Below are 20,488 nucleotides of genomic sequence, written 5' to 3' on the forward strand. Positions count from 1 at the left end.
TACAGCCCCCTGACCTTTTCAATGGTAAGTAACTTCCACTATAGGCTACAGATCAGTGGAAGAACACATGCTTTGCACACAGAAGGTCACAACTTTTAGCATTTCCTATTTAAAAGATCTCTGGTAGCATCCTCCCTCAGACCTGGAAAACAGCTATCAGGTGGAGCTGACAACATCTGGCCATGTGGGTCAGTGGTTGGCTCAGTAAGAAGCAGGTTCGTATGTTCCTATGTTTAATTACAAAAAGTATGTGGATCAGGTGGCATTTCTGTAAACCAGGCTGAAGTTGAAAGGTGGCCCCTGGTGAGAAAGGGCATGTGACTACTCAGATAAAAAGAACTATATGTATCTCAAGAGGAATCTCAACATTAGGAAGAACTTCCTGACAAAAGAGCTGTCCAACAGTGGAACACACTCCCTCAGAGTGTGGTGGAGTCTCCTTCTTTGGAGGTTTGGATGGCCATCTGACAGGGGTGCTTTGATTGTGTATTCCTGCATGGCAGGAGGTTGGACTGGATGGCCCTTCCAACTCTAAGATTCTATCAATGCTACTATTGGGCTATGATTGGCTTGTAGAAACAAGTTAGCCAAATAAGATAGCAAAACATTCCAATTCATGTGAGCATAGGATCTATTTTACTATAAAAAGACCCATTTTTAAAAACTAGAACTCAGAATTTTAAAGAACTCCGAGGCGGGTTATAGACCACCCATTTGGGGGGGTCTGGACCCGGCCCTTTCCCTGGAGTATCAGGGCCTCAGTGGCCAGAACGGCAGCCGCTGAGGCCCCGATCCGCCGCTTTTCAGGCTGCGGGGAAGCAGCAAAACGCCGCTTCCCCACAGCCTGAAAAGGGTGTCCCTGGGGCTTCAAGCCCCAAGGACACCCCGCGGCGGCGGGGAGAAGAGAAAGGGGCCGCTTGGCTCCTTTCTCTTTTAGTCCGTTGGGCGCAGCCGTCTGAAGGCTGCGCCCAGCGGACTAAACCAGGAAGGAGCTCCGAAACGGAGCTCCTTCCTGCTCCGTGTTCAGGGCGCACTAAGCGCCCTGGCATGGAGCAAGGACATCACGTCCGCGCCGCCCTGTCTAGAGGCGGCGCGGCCGTGATGTCCTCACGGCGGCAGCCATATGGAAGGGCCGCCGCCGTTTAGTGCGTGACGAGCACGCACTAGGGTTAGGGCGGTGCGGAAGACCGCCCTTTTGTAACCCTAGTGCGTGCTCGTCACGCACTAAAGTGCTGGTCTGTAACCGGCCCTTATTCAGGTAATAGTGAAGAAAACAACAACATTGGAATCACTGGTCGCAATTTGATTACTGTTTCTCAGGATAGTCAGCTGAAGTATGTACATGCCTTTGTATGTGGAAATGATCTATTACTTCAATCATCCTGGCAATCTCTAACTAACCAGAGTTTCCTCCGTTGTTCAAACTGGGAAGCTATGACAATCTGTTGAATATGCCCAGATCTTAAATTAGTTTGAAAACTTGGTTAAAGATTCAGGCTGCTCTAAATGATAAGCACAGTTTTCAAGATTGGATGAAACACCAACCATGTTTAATTAGAGACTCCCTAGCTTACCAGGGGCTACTGCAAAGCTATGCCATGGGTGAATAAAGCAGTTACTTTGCTTACTTATCTTTGCTTGCTAAGGCATGATATATATAATAGTACAAAGATGTGAGGGGAAATCAAAGCATCAAGATAAGAAGCATATTCTTATGCTTAAATCTAAGGAGGCAAAGAAGTACAGATAACACATTAAATTTACAGAAGAATCTAAAGCTTCATACATTGTAATGGAGTAACATAACCACCAAAGCCCTGTTTAACCCACATAGGTGCTGCTACCTTTATTGTTACTCCCATATCAGTACAGAAGCAAAGAAAATCCCCGCGCAACACACACAGTTTGTCTTAACACTGTGCTTCTATTCACTGGACTATTCATAGCATACTTAAAAACAGTTCTTACTTTCAAAATCGAGGAAAAAATTTGGTCCCTGCTCAAGATCTGTGCACGTCAAAACTTTAAGAAGGTTCCCCATGTTAAGGTATCTGTTGAGACAAGAAAGAACAAAGACACATTCTCTGAAGATGCCAGCCACAGATGCTGGTGAAATGTCAGGAATAAACATCAGGAATAAACATGGCCACATAACCCAAGAAACCCACAAAAAACTATGGATGCCAGCCATGAAAGCCTTCGACTTCACAAAGATACATACTTTCTTTAGGAAAAAGGAACAGAATTAAGAGGCAAGAAAAACATGCAGGTTTCCTGGTATCCTTTCAGTTTCTGGCATGGCCCATTTAACTAGCTATTATATTCCAAGTGTTGATAACACTGAGGAAAATTTTGCCATAAGATACAGAAGATGGAAGGATTTCCTTCAGGGATCAATAACACAGTGTTCTTCAAATACAGTACTACGTTATTTGTTTCCTCAGTCATGTTTCTCGTATGCTCATAAATTCACATTTCAAAAGTTCAGTTCTGTAGCAGACAGATTTAGTGCCACTTCCTTCCCTAGTTTCACTTCAGAAGGTATGTGGTTGGGAATGACATCTGATAGCCTTTTCTTCTGCATTTTAATAGATTCCAAACTCTCAATAGGTATAATGGTAGGGCAGCTGTGGGCCTCAGGTGTAGTTTGATCATTATTTCCATAGTCCTTGATCACTGGTCATGCTGGCTGGGACTAAATTGGCTGGAACAACATTTTGAAGGCCAAAGGTTCCCCTCCCTGGCCAATATCAACTCAGCATAGCTGAATTTCCATCTCTTTCCATCTCACTCAAACATTTCTCTCTCTTACTGCAGTGAGGCTATTTTTTCTCAGTAGCTTACAACTTTTTCAGTTGAATATCTGTGCTATTTAGAGAAGTGTTCACCCTTGACTGTTTACATTTGCTAGGAAAATACAATAAATACAAAGTGCTCAAAGTAACTGCCACATCAATATCTCAGTTCGGTGGTACATGAGAATGGGCTGGTTTGCAAAGCACCTGGTGATTCACAAAGCACACAAACGGAAAAGAGTTGATCTCCATCTAAATTGTACCTCTTCAGAAGGCAAGTGATAACTTATACAGTGGGCCCTTGTTATCCGCTGGAGTTTGGTTCCAGGGCCCACTGTGGATACCAATATTTACAGATGTTGAAGTCCCATTAAATACAATGGCATAGTAAAATGATGTGCCTTATATAATATGGCAAAGTCAAGGTTTGCTTGTTGGAATTTATATTTTTTGGAATATTTTCAATCTGTGGAAGCTTGAATCCGTGGATAAAAATCCGTGTTAGATATTTATTAATATTCCCTGTTAAGTATCAGATAAAATACACTCTTCTGTGTTATCAGATCTTTAATCAGTTTGTACATTTCACCACTAAAATCACTTTATTTCAACTGTGCAATGCACAGCATTTATTTTTTATGGTATGCTAGTTACATTTGTAAAGTGCTAGGAGTCCATTAAGATGGATGACACCACAGAAATGCCTCATTTTAGATCTAAGAATCTCAAGTGCTAACAGTTTAACGAAGTGTCAAGTCTGTGCTCCAAAGTATCACGTGGAAAAGAATGATATTCTTGGAAAGTCAGGGGACTATAGCTTGTACTGCACATGAAATCTTCTGTTCAAAGCGTAATTACTGATGTGTGAATGATGAATAACCTGGTCCTCCATAAACCCATGGAGGCTGCTTTAAGATTCTTTCAGTGAAAGCATGCATCAAAATGCTCTGCAATAGAAAGACAAAAATAACATGCCAAGACATATTTATGCCCTGAAATAGACTACAACATCTCCAAATCTTCCACCTGTCTGTGATCTGAGAGAAATGGAAAGAGAACACACAGCTTTTCAAAAGACTCCACACTTAGCAACAGTCATTAAATTAAATGTAAAATTAGACTAATTAAAATGAGCTAATCTAGGAATTCCATTTTCTGAATGAGGTTTCGAAATCCAGATCCTACTGGCAGCAAACTCAAAAACGTACCTTGATTTTTGTGACAGAGAAATCTGATCATTTACCATACTACTGAAGGACTCTGCTCAAATTCAAAAACAACACAATGCATTTGTAATCCACCTATATATCTGCATTTCTAACTATGTCTAAATTGACAGATGTTCTAACATCTGAAATCAAATCAAGTACAATTTTACTATACCATTAAAAGTTCAGGGACTAAACACCTAACACCAATAGATTCTTATTGGTTTTAAACCTCCTAGTACATTATCTTATGTAACTTCAGCATGGCTGTTGTTCATATCAATCACTGTGTCAGCTGACCAGATTTACATGAAGAGTAGCTTGAAAATATCTCCACAGTTTTAACAAAATTATAACAATTTTCAGAAGCACTGCTGCCCACATAACAGTGGTTAGACAGTTCCTGCTCTACTTTGAAACTCCTGCTCATGTTTTGTTTTATTTTGTATCTCATACCACAGGAGAGAAGGGATCCCAAGTGTATGGCTATTTATATGGTACTGGTTCCAAGATAAAAGAGACAGCATGCCACTATTATAGTAAGTAAATCTTGGGATCATGCCACCTGTTCTTCATCTCTTATAAAAAGCATCTGTTTCCCATTTTAAAGGAAGAGTAAAAGCTTCTACATTTCAATACTGAGCTAAGCATATATCTATATGTAGGGAATAGTAGTTTGTATACTACGGCTAGAGGGAACAAGCCAAAATCAAGTGACCTCTGCCTTCTCTACATGATGAGTAGGGTCTGCCACATGAGACCAGTATGTTCCATTTACAAGTGTAAAAGAAAACCATGGCTTCCCTGTACATCTAAACAAGGTTTACAAATAATCCACTTAATAAGGAGAAGAAATCTAACTGGCACCACTCTCTGGATGATCTTGTGATTATCTTCAAGGCAACACTATGAAGGCATCAAGGCTAGGCAGCACCACTAAGCCTTTATCACATTTGGTCAACAACCAATACAAGCTTCCAAGAAATACAGGATATATTCCAGGGGTGTAAGAAACAAATTATTATTATTATTATTATTAACCTTTATTTATAAAGTGCTGTAAATTTACACAGCGCTGTACATACAATCTTTTTAATTGGATGGTTCCCTGCCCTCAGGCTTACAATCTAAAAAGACACGACACAAAAGGAGAAGGGAGTGGTGGTGGGGAAGGGGATGAGGGCCAGCAGTTCCTCTCTATCTCCAAGGCCTGGATCAGGGGAGATGGCCTGGAGGGAGGGCTTGGCTTCGTAATGGATGGTTAATCTTCTTCCAGGGAGGCCTGTTGGAGCTAGCCTGCCTCACTAGTAGGGTAATACATATAAAATACATAGCAATACAGGAAATGATTCAATAAAACAGGCAACAAAAGAACATCAAATAGCAAGTGACAATTATGCAATGTCTGGGAACGCTTCTCTAAACAGGATGGTCTTCAACTCCATTTTGAAGCTGGTTAAAGAGGTGATGCTCGCGGGGGAAGAAGGTTCCAGGAGTGAGGGGCAGCGAGTGAAAAGGGGCAAATCCAAGATGGGGCAGAGGAAATCCTGGACTGGGACAGCAGACCCTGACTACCAGAACGGAGGGCCCGAGTGGGAAGGTGAGGAGAAATAAGGTCTGATAAGTAAGGAGGGGCTAGCCCATGGAGGGCTTTAAATGTCGACAGCAGGAGCTTATACTGAATGCGAAAATGTCCTGGTCTTATGAAGCAGATTGATCAAAACTGCATTGATCAAGCTGACTTAGCTGTCCAGATGTAACAGAGAAACAAGGAAAGGATTTCCCTCCAGCCCAGCCTTTTTCAACCTGGTGAAATCCATTTTGGACTACAATTTGTGTCACCACAGGCCATACTGGCTGGAGTTGATGGAAATACTATAGGGTAATAATTGGCAGGGGAGAGGGGGAGGTTGCATTTGCTCTTTCCAGCCTTCAAACAAAAACAAGTCAGTTGTGGTCATTATATAGATACAAAAGAAGCCACCACAAGAAGATAATACTGATCTGTACAAAAAAATTGTAGGCATCTATATGTTCATTTTTTGATGTAACTGGAGGGAGGAATCATACTGAATAGCTAAAGAGACATTCTTTAATACCTCATCAAGTTGAATGGCCCTTTTGTTGACATTCAATAATAGAGGGCAAAATTACATGAATACCACATTCTACAACCACTACATTTTTTGAGACAACTATGAAGAAAAAAATCTTGAGGATTGTATTATTTTAGTCTTCAAGGAAGAGTGACTTACTTATTTCCCCCCTACTAAGGTGAAATACATTTATCTACTTATTTCACTCCTTTGCTTTTGTTTGCATGCTTGCTTTCATTGTTAAACATTATTTGATAAAGGAACTGCAGTCCAAATGCCTACAGCCATGTGAAGTCACACCATTAGTCAGACCAGGCTATTACAGCAAAGATCCCTTCTGGGGTCTAAAACGAATATGTCAAATTTAGATGCATTTTTCTGGCTTCAGTTTCTAATTACTGTCTTTCAATAATTTCTTGACTTTTCTTGTTCAGCGTCTTATAATGCCCCTTTCAGCATTTTCTAAGACATCAGCTTTCTCAGACCCTGTGAAACAGGTTGTGGGAATCACTAAGAACCACTGTTTCTAACTTGACCTACTTTCGTAGAATAAGACATACGGAACGCCACATTTGATTACAATGACTCGGTCCATTACAGCCTTATGGGGTTGTCTGATGCAAAGCACCATGTCAAAATCAGACAGGCGGAAAGCCAAGGCATATTTTCAAAACAAGATTTGCACGCATGGCCTTTACGCTAAAAACATCAGACACATTTCAGTTTGGGTTCAAGCCAGAAAAAAATGCAACAAAACTGCAGAATGTAATACTGAAAATGAAGAAGCAGACATAAATCCCCTTAAGGATAAGGACATATTAATAACTATTTTGTTCCCAGCTGATGAATGAGACACAGACTCATGTGTCTTGGAGGTAAAAAACAAAACAAAAACAAGAGATAAAGAATTCCTGTTGTGCTTTTCCACTTGGAGAAAGCACAATGTCCACAGAAGAACTTTTCAATGTATTACCATGTTGTGATCAGACAGTTTTAAACTAAGAGAGGAGAAAAGGAACTATGTTCAAGAAAAACTGTTTGTTTGCAAGAAATAATTAATTTGATTAAAGTTGCATTTCACTGCTGAAAGGGGATTGTAAGACATTGAACAAGAAAAGTCAAGATAGATTGCCACAAACCCAATATACAATAACAATGATTGAAAACGCATATGAAGGCACTGTGTGTTAGGGTCTCCTTAGGGTCACTGTAAGTCAGAAATGACTTGAAGGCACACAAGAAAATAACAGAGTCCATACTAAGGTTCTGTGGCTGTGTACCTTCAAGTTGTTTCTAACTTACAGCGACCCTATTATGGGCTTTTCTTGGCAACTTTCTTCAGAGGGGGTTTGCCACTGCCATCCTCTGAGGATGAGAGAGTGTGGCTTGCCCAATGTCACCCAACAGACTTCCATGGCAGAGCCAGGATTCAAACTCTCGTCTCCAGAGTCATTGTCCAATGCTGAAACCACAACACCAGGCTGGCTCTCCTTCCATAATAAGATGACACAGTCCAAATAACCAGATTAGTCCTCCTCCTCCAACTGTGCTTATTTTTGCCATTCTACCCTTCATTTATCTGGAATGCTATTATCTGTGTTTTCATCATTAACTTAGGATATAAACTGATACCAGTTTAAATAAACATATTGAATAAATGGGTACCAGTTTAAACAAGCAGGCCAGGCTTACATAATAATGTGGATAACCATCCAGAAGTACATCAACATCAGCTATGCAAATGAAATTGTTTTCCATGTGGATCTTGCAAGTGTCTCCCACTGAAGACCCACATGGCTCCATCTTTGTTTAGTTTTTGCCATTTAGTAACTAAATACCATAAAGGCACAAAACCCCATCTGATCTTGGAAGCTAAGCAGGGTCAGCCCTAGTTAGTACTTGGATGGGATATTGCCAGAGAACATCAGGTGCTGTAGGCTATATTTCAGAGGAAGAAACTGGCAAAATCACCTTTGAGTATTCCTCACCTAAGAGAACCCTATGAAATTGATGGGGTCATAGTAAATCAACAGGCAACTTAAACACATTTACATGCAACATCGATTTTTACTCTAGCCATTTCCTGAGTTATTTTCAGATCTATCGCTGTGTTTTAATAAAAACATGGTGACCTTGTTGGTTAAGGACAGGTTGCATACCTATAACTGTGGTTCTTCAAATAGTCATCCGTGAACTCATACAAATGGGTTATCTGCTCTTACACAATGCATCATTCTGAAATGCAGCCACAGCTCTACTAGAGCAAAAATACAAGCTTTTTGCCAGTAACCCCATCCACCCTCTGGGTGCCTTATAGCCTGGTTTCTGCCTAAACTCAGACTGGTTAGAAAATGTTATGGAATTAGCCTCTTTAGATAAACTGTCAAACCTGGTAAGAAATAATTCAGTGGAAATGTTTAAGAAAACATGGAATCCATTTACAGAGTATATTAATCAGAAAAGAGGAGATATCAGTTGTGCAGGATTTAAAATATAAGATATTTTGGTCCATATTATTTTTATTATACTTTGTGATTATGAAAGAAAAGTTAATAGTTCTTGTTATTATAATTAGAAGTTAAAAATGAAATGTACAAGAAGATTAGAGAGGAGAAATTATATATTAATTTAGAAAACATATAGAGGGAAGCAGGAAGTCAAATTTTAATTTTTGTGTATTAGTTGTTTTGTATTTGGTTGTTTTGTTTTGTGAGTTTGTCTATTCATGTTTATTTGTCTTTGTTAATAAAGAAATTAAATTTTAATATTTTTTTAAAGAAAGAAAAAATATGACCTTCCTTCAAACATTTAAACAGGGCTATCATATGACCTCTTAACATTCTCTTCTCCAGGCTAAACATACTCCAGGCCCCTAGGTCATTCCTCATAAGGCATGGTTTCCAAACTATTCACCATTTTGATCATCCTCCTCTGGACATACTCCAGTTTCTCAACATCCTTTTTGAATTGTGGTGCCCAGAACTGGATACAGTAGTCCAGGTCAAGCCTGACCAAAGCAAAATAAAGCTCCACTATTAAATCCCTTTATTTAGACACTATACTTCTATTGATGCAGACTAGAATTGCATTGGCCTTTTTAGCTGCCGCATTACACTGTTGACTCATGTTCATCTTGTGGTCTACTAGGATTCCTAGATCCCTTTCACATATAGTCTCCTTAAGCCAGGTGTCCCCCATCCTAAATCTACGCATTTCATTTTTCTTCTTCCTAAGTGCAGTACCTTACATTTCTTCAAGGTGACAAGGAAAATCCACAAAAACAGAGACACAATCCCTGCACATGAAGAGGTCTAAGTAGATCTTTCAGTAGTGAACTGTCAGCACCGATACGGCTTTCTTTCCTTGATATCTTTGGTTTACTGCAACCGGCACTCTTCACTATCTTCTTTACAATCTAATAAAATGTAAAAGCAGGATGTACTTTTTTTTTTGAAGGAAATATTTCTCTGTACGCAAGCTTTCATTTTACATGTCAAGTATAAAGATGAGATAGTTGTCCCACATGTGAAGTTATTACCCCAAGGTACCTGATGCAGATTTTATGACTTTGGAAGCAAGATCGTAACAGCTGCATGCAAAGTTAATTGATGAAAGCCTGCTGAATTTGCATAATGTATCCAAAAACACGTACATTTTTAACACAAAATTCCAAGCCCCTGGGCTGAATGACACTGAAAGCACCGTCCAAGCATATTAGACCAACAAGTCAGTCTAAATACTGAAATAAAAAGCACTAAGTGCAAGGCAACTGAGGTAGGGAACAGAAAAGAAACAGAATTTAGTAACATTGGTCCCAAACAGACAGACCAAAATAAAGCTGCTTCGGGTCTCTTTGGAGGTACGCTCTTTAAATGAGACATGCATCTTAAGAAGCCAGAAGTTGCACCAAAGCTGCACTCCAGTCCTTACGGCTGGAACGTGGCTTTGGTGTGGCTTCCAACCTCCTAGGATGCATGTATCATTTAAAGAGCATACCTCCAAACAGACCCGAAGCAGCTTTATTTTGGTCTGTCTGTTTGAGCCCATTCTTTCTTTAACCATCAAGCTGTTATTGCCACATATGCCGCAATTGGGAGCTGTAAGCTAAGAAGACTAATTTTAATAAAATGTAACACCCTTAGTGAGCCACTATGGCATAGTGGTTTGAGTGTTGGATTAGGACTCCTGGAGACCAAGGTTCAAATTTCCACTTGGCCATGGAAACCCAATGGGTGAGCTTGGGCAAATCACTCTCTCTCTCTCTCTCTCTCTCTCTCTCTCACACACACACACACACACAGAGGAAGTTATCACTCAGAGGAAGGCAATGGCAAATCCTCTGTTAAAAAAGCTTACCAAGAAAACCCCATACCCCATACGGAGTCTTAGGATCACCATAATTAAGAAATAACTTAATTAGCAACAGATTACATCCTAAACACAACAACCAACCAGGCTGAGATACACTTTCTTTATATATTAAAGCATACAGCTTTTTAAAATGAAGTACAAATAGCCAGGGAACTAACTGCTCTAAGATCATCTATTCAGCTTCACCGCTGGATGGAGATGTCAGACCAGACACACACACAGCTGGTCCCAGTCCAATATTCTGACCATGTCACCATAACAGTTCATGTAGTTTTCTTTAACAAGTGAGCTTTATTTATTGTCGTGCAGTAGTACATTTTCAATTTTATGTTTGTAGTGTTATTTACATGATATATTTTTCTGACATAATACATTGTTACAAAGAACACCTTCTGAACTCTCTCTAGGTAAAACATCATATTGTGCACTCTATTATTTATAAAAAAAGAAAAAAGAGAAAAAATAATATTCTTGCTTCACCTATATTTCAACATTGAGATAGTACCTTCCTCCGCCCCCGCCCCCCCCCCCCCACTTTTTTTGGATGATTTTTTTCTTGTCTGGTTTTCTTTTGAGCCTTAGTTTATATTCTTCTTTTGGTTTTTTCTCCTTCTTTACCTTTTATTTTGTTTATTTTTGTGAATCCAAATTTGTTTTGAAAGATCTTTATTTGTGATGTCTAAACCTTCTAATTCATTTATCCACTGTACGTGATTTATTATAAATTTTGTTGAGTTAGTAGTTTGTTGCATCTTTTCTTCTCGTAGTGAGTTTGTTTTGTTTTGGTGGAGAACACCTTTGAGCTTATTATCTTACAGTTGGATTATAAAATTATTTTTAAATTAAGCAGAGTGGAAGTAGATTGTATGGAAGTAAATATATGACAGGTAGTAATAGTGGTGGTCAGTCCATATTGTGGGGTAATCTCAATTTGTTATTTAAATTAGATTTTTGCAAAAAAATTTCAGGAATGTCCAGTCTTTATCCCATCCTTCATTGTTAGTCTATTAAGATCTATCATTTTGAGGCATTTTCTTAGCCATTCTGATGTTGGAGTTTCTTTTTGCTTCCATTTTTTTAAAATTATTCTTTGGATATTCTATTCTAGCAGCGGTCATCATGTACAGGATATTTTTAAATGTTTCCTTTCTATTTCTTCTTCTATAATATTTAACAGGAGGCTTTCTGGCTTAAGTACCAAAGCACATTAGAGTTGTGTTGCTTTTCTAACATAAGCTGCCCCGAGCCACATGTCAGGGCATTAATTAATTAATTAACAGTTTGATGCCTTTTAAAACTCTGGAGGTGGAGGTGATTTTTAATTTTGCTGCAGAAGGCCTTCAGTTGCTTGGGGATGGGGAGGAGAAGAAGAAATATAGTTAATAAAATGTTTTTATTCTACTGTGGCTTTGCTGCTATTGGGCCAAGGCTAGGCAACAGCTCATTCTTACAGAGGTAGACCAGCATGTTGGCATCACTTGTCATCCTTCCATCTGGCCTCATGGAAAGGAGAGTCATGACAATGAGGCATCTTCCTTCAGCCTCACTGGGATCCACTGCCATTTGCTTCCTCCTTCCCAGAACTACCACCTGGAATAGCCAGACAACCTAACCATTAGTTCAGTTCATCTTTATTATGGTTATAGACCAGCACAGATAAAAAGAGAGATATTGAATAACCTAGCCATTATGTAACAGTGGAAAAGATCTGGCACCCATTTAGTTTGCTTTCCTTGCCTCTACTTATACATTTGCATCAAATATCCTTGCGTGTAAAAAACATTACTACAAACAAAGTGCTTTAAGAGTTAGTAAACAAGTACAAAGCGCTCCAAACTGTAAATAATCTGAACACATTTACCATCTTTTACAATGTTTTTAAAACATTTTTTTTAAATGCTTTTGACTTTCAAGGAACTCCAAGGACTGATATACCTTCTTTTTCTTTTTAGTACAAATACTAGTCTCCTCAAACAGCTGAAACATGTGTCTCCATCTATGCATGCTGAAACAGGGGCTGCAGTTTCCATGGGGGTTAATAACAGGACGGTGATGATGTCAGGAAAAATGTAGGGGAGAGGACATAGCTGTCCCTGCCATTCATGCTGCTGAGGGCCAGATTAGCATTTGTGAAAGAAGAAAAATAACATGAGTCATCAGCACTCAGACCATCTTGTTGGGAAATGGGGCAGGAGGATGCATTCCAAGGTTGACCCATATCCAACTGCATATTACTCCAGGGAGAAGTGGTTAAGGACCCACTCTGGAATTCAGCAAATGCTTTCTTCCAGTCCTGCTGTTCTCTGTTCAGTTGATACTTTCCTGCTCTTACCATTTGCAGTACTTAAAGTGCAGGCTGGCCACCTACTGTTTTTATGTTGTATTTCACAAATGCTCTGTCATTCTTTTGACAGTCCAGTAAGAGAACAGTATCTTACCTAAGGCTATCCAGAGAGAGTATACAGATCAGGAAAAACTTACATCAGGGCCTTTATGGTTTACTCTTTCAGATTCGATGCCACAGTGAAGGTATGATTACAACCCTCATGCCTGATTTTATACCCTTTAAAAAAAAATCCTGAAAACCAAAAATATTTAGAAACGATATAGATATGAGACTAAATGATAGTTGCTATTTTATTTCCTAGGACTATATGACAAAAGACAACACAGAAACTGATTTTAGGAGTTAATTTCTACACGTGTTTAAGATCAGAAGCAATATATTCACCACAATTATGCATTTTTTATGAATGTCAAAAATATAATAAAATATTCTTTGGAGACAATTTGGCAATTCCTACCACATCATCATCTATTATGTTTTCTACTGCTGACATCTAGTGGCAAATATTAAGTATGTCACCTGCCAGTAATGCATTATCAAAAAGTACAGAGCTAGAGAGAAAACATTATGTGTTGACAGTTCTCTCTATAAAGATAGCAGATGTGACAATGCATTTTAGTGACTGTTTTCTTCACAGTGAATAGAACTGGGTCGTGTTTTGTTTGAAATATTTACAGCAGCAAAAGTAGTTCAGGAAAAGTACAAGGCGGAATCTTGTGGACACGATGAAAGGTTTCTGATGGATCACAATAGCATTTTGATAGCTTTAAAAGATACTACAGTTGCAATTTATTCTTGAGGCTCTCAGTGGTTGCTGATTAAGTGATAATCTGGACTCACAACCCATCTAGCTTCAGATATATCACAGCACCATGTGTATCCTAGATATATATCTGGATCCTGTATTTAGATTGGCGCTTTATCAAGAATATGATAAATAGTGTAGGATCTATTCAGAAGTAAGCAATGCTGGCTAAAAAGGTACAGTGGGCCCTTGGTATCCTCTGGGGTTTGGTTCCAGGACCCCCTGCAGATACCAAAATCCACGGATGCATCATGTCCCACTGGGGAAGGAGAGATGTGCTTCGGTGTTGTTAAACAAATGTTGATGAACCATGCTGATATAAAAAGGCTTTATTTATCTTGCTCAATACCATTTCGGGGGGACCCTTTTTTCAAAAGCTAGTTCTTCTATTCCTCACATTTTGTGGGCAGAGTTTCTGGGTTGAATCTGTGGATGCAGAGGGCTGATTGTATAAGATTATCGACAAAAGCTATCTTTGGGAACAACCACTTTCTTGTTCTCATGTGCCTTCAAGTCATTTCCAACTTATGGCAACCCTAAGGCATGGTTTTTTCTTGGCAAGATTTGTTCAGAGCAGGTTTGCTTGTTTTGTTCAGAATGGGTTTGCTTTTGCCTTCCTCTGAAGCGGAGAATGTGATTTGCCCAAAGTCACTCAGTTGGGTTCTATGGCCAAACAGAGCAGAGATTCAAACTCTGGTCTCCAGAGTCATAGTCTAACACTCAAACCACTATACCACACTGGCTCAGACAACCACTGCTTCCCGTTAAAAAGATATACCAAATTTTCCGGCGTATAAGACGTCTGGGCATATAAGACGACCTCCAACTTTTCCAGTTAAAATATAGAGTTTGGGATATACTAGCTGTATAAGACTACCCCTCTTCCAATGAACACCAAATAAAAATTTAAAAAACATCAGATTTGATTTCAATATAATTCAAATGCTTATGACATGCAGGTACTTAGCAGGAAAACTTGTTGCATACAAAGCCTGCTTGGATTGATCAGCTCTCCCTGTCTGCCCAGCCCTCCCTGTCTTCAAAACTATCAGAGTGGTAGCACAAACAAGGCTCTTTTTTCCATACCCCGGGCGTCCTGGACGCCTGCAGTTTGCTCCGCCCTTCACTTACATCTTCCCGGTGAGGCGCCCCCTCACCTTGTCATTGGGACCGCGTTGTCACTTCTTTCCATGAATCCTGGTGAGTGGATTTTCTTCCACCGTACTTGTACAGCGCCACCCTCCCTGCTTTCATATGGTTGCCACATATGGTGGGGATGTGGCCGCAGCTGTTTTTGAGCTCGCCCCATGTGGCGACCGCAGATTCTCCAGTCCAGCTCGGAAGTTTCAGCACCCTCCCTATAAGACGACCCCCGGCGTATATGACAACCCCCAACTTTTGAGAAGATTTTCCTGGGTCAAAAAGTAGTCTTATACGCCAGAAAATACTGTACTCCTACAGAAAACAACTGCGCTATTCTAACTATTGAGAATTTATTAGGGTTTGGTTAGTGCACAGGTGAAACCCACCTAAAGAGAGGAAAAGACATGAAAAATATTTTCTTATCTAGTTTCTTCAGCTGAAAGGCAGTACAGAAACACCTTACAAAGCTGCCTTATATCAACTTCTAAATACAGCCAAGCATGAAGACTGTTGCTTAGGTAATATGATTCTTTAGCAGTTGGAAATATAAACAACTATTAATGTACACAGTGACTACATTCTATTACTAAAGCAGTACTCAGCAGTCAAGCAAACAACAGACCTATGTGCCCCAGATGTTGATAATTTCAAAGTAACAAAATGCAAACTTATATGATATTTCTAAAAAACAAGCAAGAAATCTACCCATTATTTTAGCTACTTAGAACTGGGATGAGGAATGTACAGTCCTCAGACTAATTTATTTCAGCTTGCCATGTTACTTTGCCGAAGGCCTCAACATACATGCAAAAGGTTGGGATGGCATGGCATGGTATAAAGAAAGTACAGTGCTACCTCGGGTTACGAAATTAATTCGTTCCGCGGCGCCGTTCGTAACCCGATACATTTCGCAACCCGAAAAGGCGCTGGAAAGCCGCTAGCCGCGCTTCCGATTTGAATTTCGCGCCAAAATTAATTTCGTAACCCGAAAAATCTTTCGTTACCCGGAACAGTTTTTTTAAATCTAACTTTTTCGTACCCCGGAAATTTCGTAACGCGGTCAATTCGTATCCCGGGGTACCACTGTACTATGCTTCCACTCATTCTTTGTTTTTACTATCATTGGCATAATGACCCTTATAAACTCTTTCCACGAGTCCATGGCCATCAATGGATAAAAGTCCCAAAAATACTGATTTAAAATATCTGTGCCTTGCTGTTCTATTCAAAGACTAATAATCATAATTAATAAAACTAAATAGATTAAAAATATTTTTTAAGAAGACAGTAAGCAGAATAATTTCACAAAGCCACCAGCAATTAAATACACACTGGAGGAAGAGGAATAGTGCGCCCACGCCATGCACACACCATGCACGGACGCATTTTATGCAGCTTCCAGCTTATGCAGAAGCCGCACAGGGAGAACAACAATGGCACGCACACACCATGCCACCACATGCACGTGCCCCATTAATTCCTATGGGGCTCAAGCATAGGCAGATTTTACCTTATGTGGGGGGATCCGGAACAGATCCCCTGCGTAGGGAGAGGGCCCACTGTACTTTCTAACAACTTTGAGGAGAGCAACATCTTAACTGTATGTTTAAAGGTATTCCATGAACAGAATTCCAAGGTGCTATCACCTTAAGGGCCCTTAGACCTTTCATGCCCATGCAACAACAAAGGAACATGGAACAAAGAGCATGAGGTGAAGTCTTAAATAAAGAAGCACATTAGAAGAAGTGGTCTTTAGGATATCCCAGTCATAGTTTCATGGCTTTTAAAGGTCAAGCACAGAACTTTCTATTGAAACACACTGAAAATCAGTGCAGATAATACAATAATACAATTATATGATCAAATCACGAGTCTCAGTACTCCAGCAGCTGAATTCTGAAGTGGCTGGAATTTCCTCCAGACATTTCAAAGCAATCACATACAGAGATCATTGTAATAAACTAACCCAGATGCAATAATGCTTTCAATCATGCTCAACAATGGCTCAATTTTTCCCCCTGAACTACTGTGGCAATAAATTAATTGATTCATATGCAGCAATCTAGGACGATATAAATGCCTTTCAAACATTGTCAACAAAGGACCAAAATTCCAAGATCCATGTAGAATGGGCTGGTTGTATAGTCTTGCTAAACTACACATATGATGAAGATTCCAAAATGAGCTTATAAATAAGTCAAATCTGCATCTGCCATGCTACCACTTAAGACACCTTTGTAATAGTACAAAAAGTAAAGTATAAACTAGATAAGACAGTAAAGCAAAAATTGCAACTACTTTAGCATATATGAAACTGTAAAATATTTATTTATTTTATTTATTTATTCTATTTATACCCCGCCCTTCAGCCCTAATGGCTATCAGAGCGGCTTACAATTATTATTTTTAATTAGACGGTTCCCTGCCTTCAGGCTTACAATCTAAAATATGACAAATGTAGGTTTTGAACATGCTATTTTTGAACAGATCCCAGTTGTTAGTGCACAAAAGTACAATCATACAGGGAGGTCTCATTAGTGTTAAGTCTCACCACATATTAACCATGGTTGTGGATCACATTTGCATCCACACCATTTGTAAAATGACCCTTATGACACTGGGATGTTTGTTTGAAATAGCTGAGTACCTAGTTGAGGAATGTCAGGGTTTATGTTTAAATAATGAATAAAACAGGACCTGAATTAAAAGTACTGAGAGCCTAATACACCAAGTTAGCCTCCCACAACTGAAGCAAGGCTGTGCAAAGCAGTGGCTCATAGGAAATGTCTTTGTTCCCCTAATGAAATTCTGCAAGTAACAGATACACAAAAATAACAAAATGAGATTCCTCACTGACACCCTGCACTACCCTAATTTTGTCTCTATCTAAAAATGTGAAAACAAAAAGTTAAAAAATTTTCAGCTAGATTTCAATTAAGATTATGTGTGTTTTCTCCTGAATAGAAGATATTTATAGACAGGCTAAAGTATAAGGGCTTTTTATAGAAGAAGTTTCCTGAAACTAACAATAAATTGTACATAGGGCTGCATGTGCACTGCAGAAATACCTAGTTTGACACTACTTTAATTGCCATGGCTCAATGCTACAGAATTCTGGGAGTGGCAGTTTGTTGTAGTGCCAGAGCTATCTGACAAAGAAGGCTAAATGTCTCAAAAACGATTCCCAGAATTCCATAGCATTGAGCCATAGCGGTTAAGGTGGTGTCAAACTGGACTATTTCTGCACTGCGGAGGCAGCCTTGGTGACTCAAGTAATTGATAGAACAAAGGTTCTCAACCTTTGATCCTCCCGCTGTTTTGGACTACAGCACCCAGAAGCCTTTGCTAGTATGGCCAATGAGGGAATCTGGGAGATGAAGTCAAAAGCATCTAGAGGACCTGAGGTTGAGAACCACTGTGATAGAATCTCCATATTTATCTAATGAAGCTTTTAATATTTGCAGCTGTAGAGAATAAAAAGCATTAAGTCTCTCCCAAAACACAACCAATCTGAGTATATAAGGATGGGTGATTCTACAAGAGTGTTCACCCAGCATATAAATCTATTCTCTCAAGTAGATTCAGATTCCTTCCCACCAAGGCCCTATGTAATATTTAAACTATGGTTGACAGGCAACGTGAAGGCACATAAAGACACAGAAGTGGAATGTCTCATTGTATAAACAACCAAGGTTTGGCCACTGTCTTAACTGAGTTTGCAACTAACTTTTAAGCCATTTTTCTTGTTCCTACAGCTTTTCTGCTTAGAAAAATGACAAATAGAGATTTCTTGTGTCCACCCGAAAAGAAAACCTACAGATACAGGACTTAACTTGGCTAAGGATTTCAGTATTGGGCATTTAGCTATAGCACTGAGGTTGCAGATATCTCAAATGTCACTCTGAATTCAAAGAACCCATGCCTTCTGGTGGGAGTAGGCAACACTAAGGACCACTGGCTATAGGCTCTGCAGTTGATCCTTTCTGTTGTGTCAAATTAAGCGATGGGGGAGGGGGACTGTGCTAGGCTCTGAGGGATTCTGAACAAAGTATGTGCCACACCTAGAAGTGAAGCCTCTGGCTGCTCCAGCCCACAACCAGCCCAGGACTGTGGTGACCACATGGCAAACTCTCAAAGCGGGCTGCCACCACAGTCCCAGAGCTACCAGTAGTAGATTACATCCTCTCCTGGAATGGCCAGCTCTTATTGGCTTGCCACAGCCTCCGGACACTTTGGGGACATGCATCATCTAAATGCCACTCCTCCAAATCAGCTGGAAGCCACTTTAATTGCCCCATCTGTTTCAGGCCTTAGCTGGCTTCTCTTCATGTTGTGTCATTTTCTTTGTGTTAACCAGAGTCCAGTAGAGTCCAGAGTAATACTTCATTGTTCTCCATTCCAAATCCTATTTTTATTCTAGTATTAATTCTAGATTCTGATGTATTAACCAATTTCTTCTTTTTGTAAATATTTGTGGTAAAATAAATCAAATAAATAAATAAATTATCCTAGTATTGCTGTGTCAGTCAAGGATCTGTGATGTTTCATATATGCATGTATACTGAGGATAGGCAGTAAAAATGATATCATTCTTAAACAAGGAGGCAAGAAGATTTCTGCCCCACCCCGGAGTTGGGTCCAGGTGGTAGTGCTGGAGGACTGATGCTCAGTCCCTTCTGCTACTCAGTTCCCCAAGGCTCCATCTTGTTGACTATGTATTTCCAATGTGAAAAAAAAATTGTCACCAGGAGATAGCCTTGCAAAGATTCATCTACACCCCTGCTGGAAGTTTCAAAGTCCTTGGCCTCTTGAGCCATTAGCGTAATATAATGTAGTCATCCAGTACTGCTTTACCTTCTGCCCATGCTTTTTGTATTCACTATCTTTCTGCTTTCACGCTGGATAAAATCACAGAAAGTTAAAATAAAAATAAAATAAATAAAATAAAGAGAAGAACTGCTAGACCTGATCCCTTCCCCACCACCATTCCTTTCTCCTTTTGTGTCGTGTCTTTTTAGATTGTAAGCCTGAGGGCAGGGAACCATCTAATTAAAAATAATAATTGTAAGCCATTCTGAGAGTCTTTAGTGATGAAGGGCGGGGTATAAATACCATAAATAATAATAATAATAATAATAATAAAATATTAGTTGGATGGGACCTCAAAAGCCATCTAGTTCAAACCCCTGCCATGTAGGAATACATAACTAAGGCACTCTTGAAACACATCCATTTATTTAAAGACCCTCAAAGAAGGAGAGTTCACTACCTTCTGAGGCAATTTATACCATTGTCAGAGTTTTTATAGTAAATAAGTTTTACTTGACATCCCTTCAGACACTTAAAGATGCTAGCTACCATGTCACCTCTATGTTTTCTCTTCTCCAAGCTAAATGGAGTCAGTTCTCTAAGTTGTTTCTTGTAATGCTTGGTTTCTAGACCTCTGATCATCCTATTTGTCCTTCTCTGGACACATTCCAGCTTTTCAATATCTTTCTTGAATGGTGGTACTCAGAACTGGAAACAGTATTCCAGGTAAGGTCTGATCAAAGCAGCACAGAGTGGCATTACTATTTCCTTCATCCTGACACTACATTCCTGATGATGCACACTATAATTATAATGGCTTTTTTTGGCAGCAATATCACTGTTGACTCATGTTTAGCCGCTGGTCTACTAAGACACTCTAGAGCTTTTTCACATGTGCTGCTTTCAAGCCAGGT

The 20,488-nt window shown here is 39.6% G+C and overlaps 1 protein-coding gene across 4 annotated transcripts in view; it reads right to left on the minus strand.

The window, feature by feature from the left end:
* The window catches only part of CYRIB (CYFIP related Rac1 interactor B), a 103,656-nt gene that overhangs the window by 17,112 nt on the left and 66,056 nt on the right, over positions 1 to 20,488 (minus strand). For 3 of the 4 annotated variants that reach the window (XM_089517967.1, XM_089517969.1, XM_089517966.1), the window contains one exon: positions 1,969 to 2,051. In XM_089517967.1, the coding sequence (XP_089374093.1) occupies positions 1,969 to 2,041 (73 nt within the window). In that variant the 5' untranslated portion in view covers positions 2,042 to 2,051. Of the gene's footprint in view, positions 1 to 1,968; positions 2,052 to 9,341; positions 9,484 to 20,488 lie in introns of those variants that run through there. The other variant, XM_089517968.1, reaches the window with a different exon arrangement.

Source organism: Sceloporus occidentalis, unplaced genomic scaffold, assembly GCF_023333645.1.
Source record: "Sceloporus occidentalis isolate IW3139 unplaced genomic scaffold, rSceOcc1.0.p SCAF_3, whole genome shotgun sequence".
Taxonomy (NCBI): domain Eukaryota; kingdom Metazoa; phylum Chordata; class Lepidosauria; order Squamata; family Phrynosomatidae; genus Sceloporus; species Sceloporus occidentalis.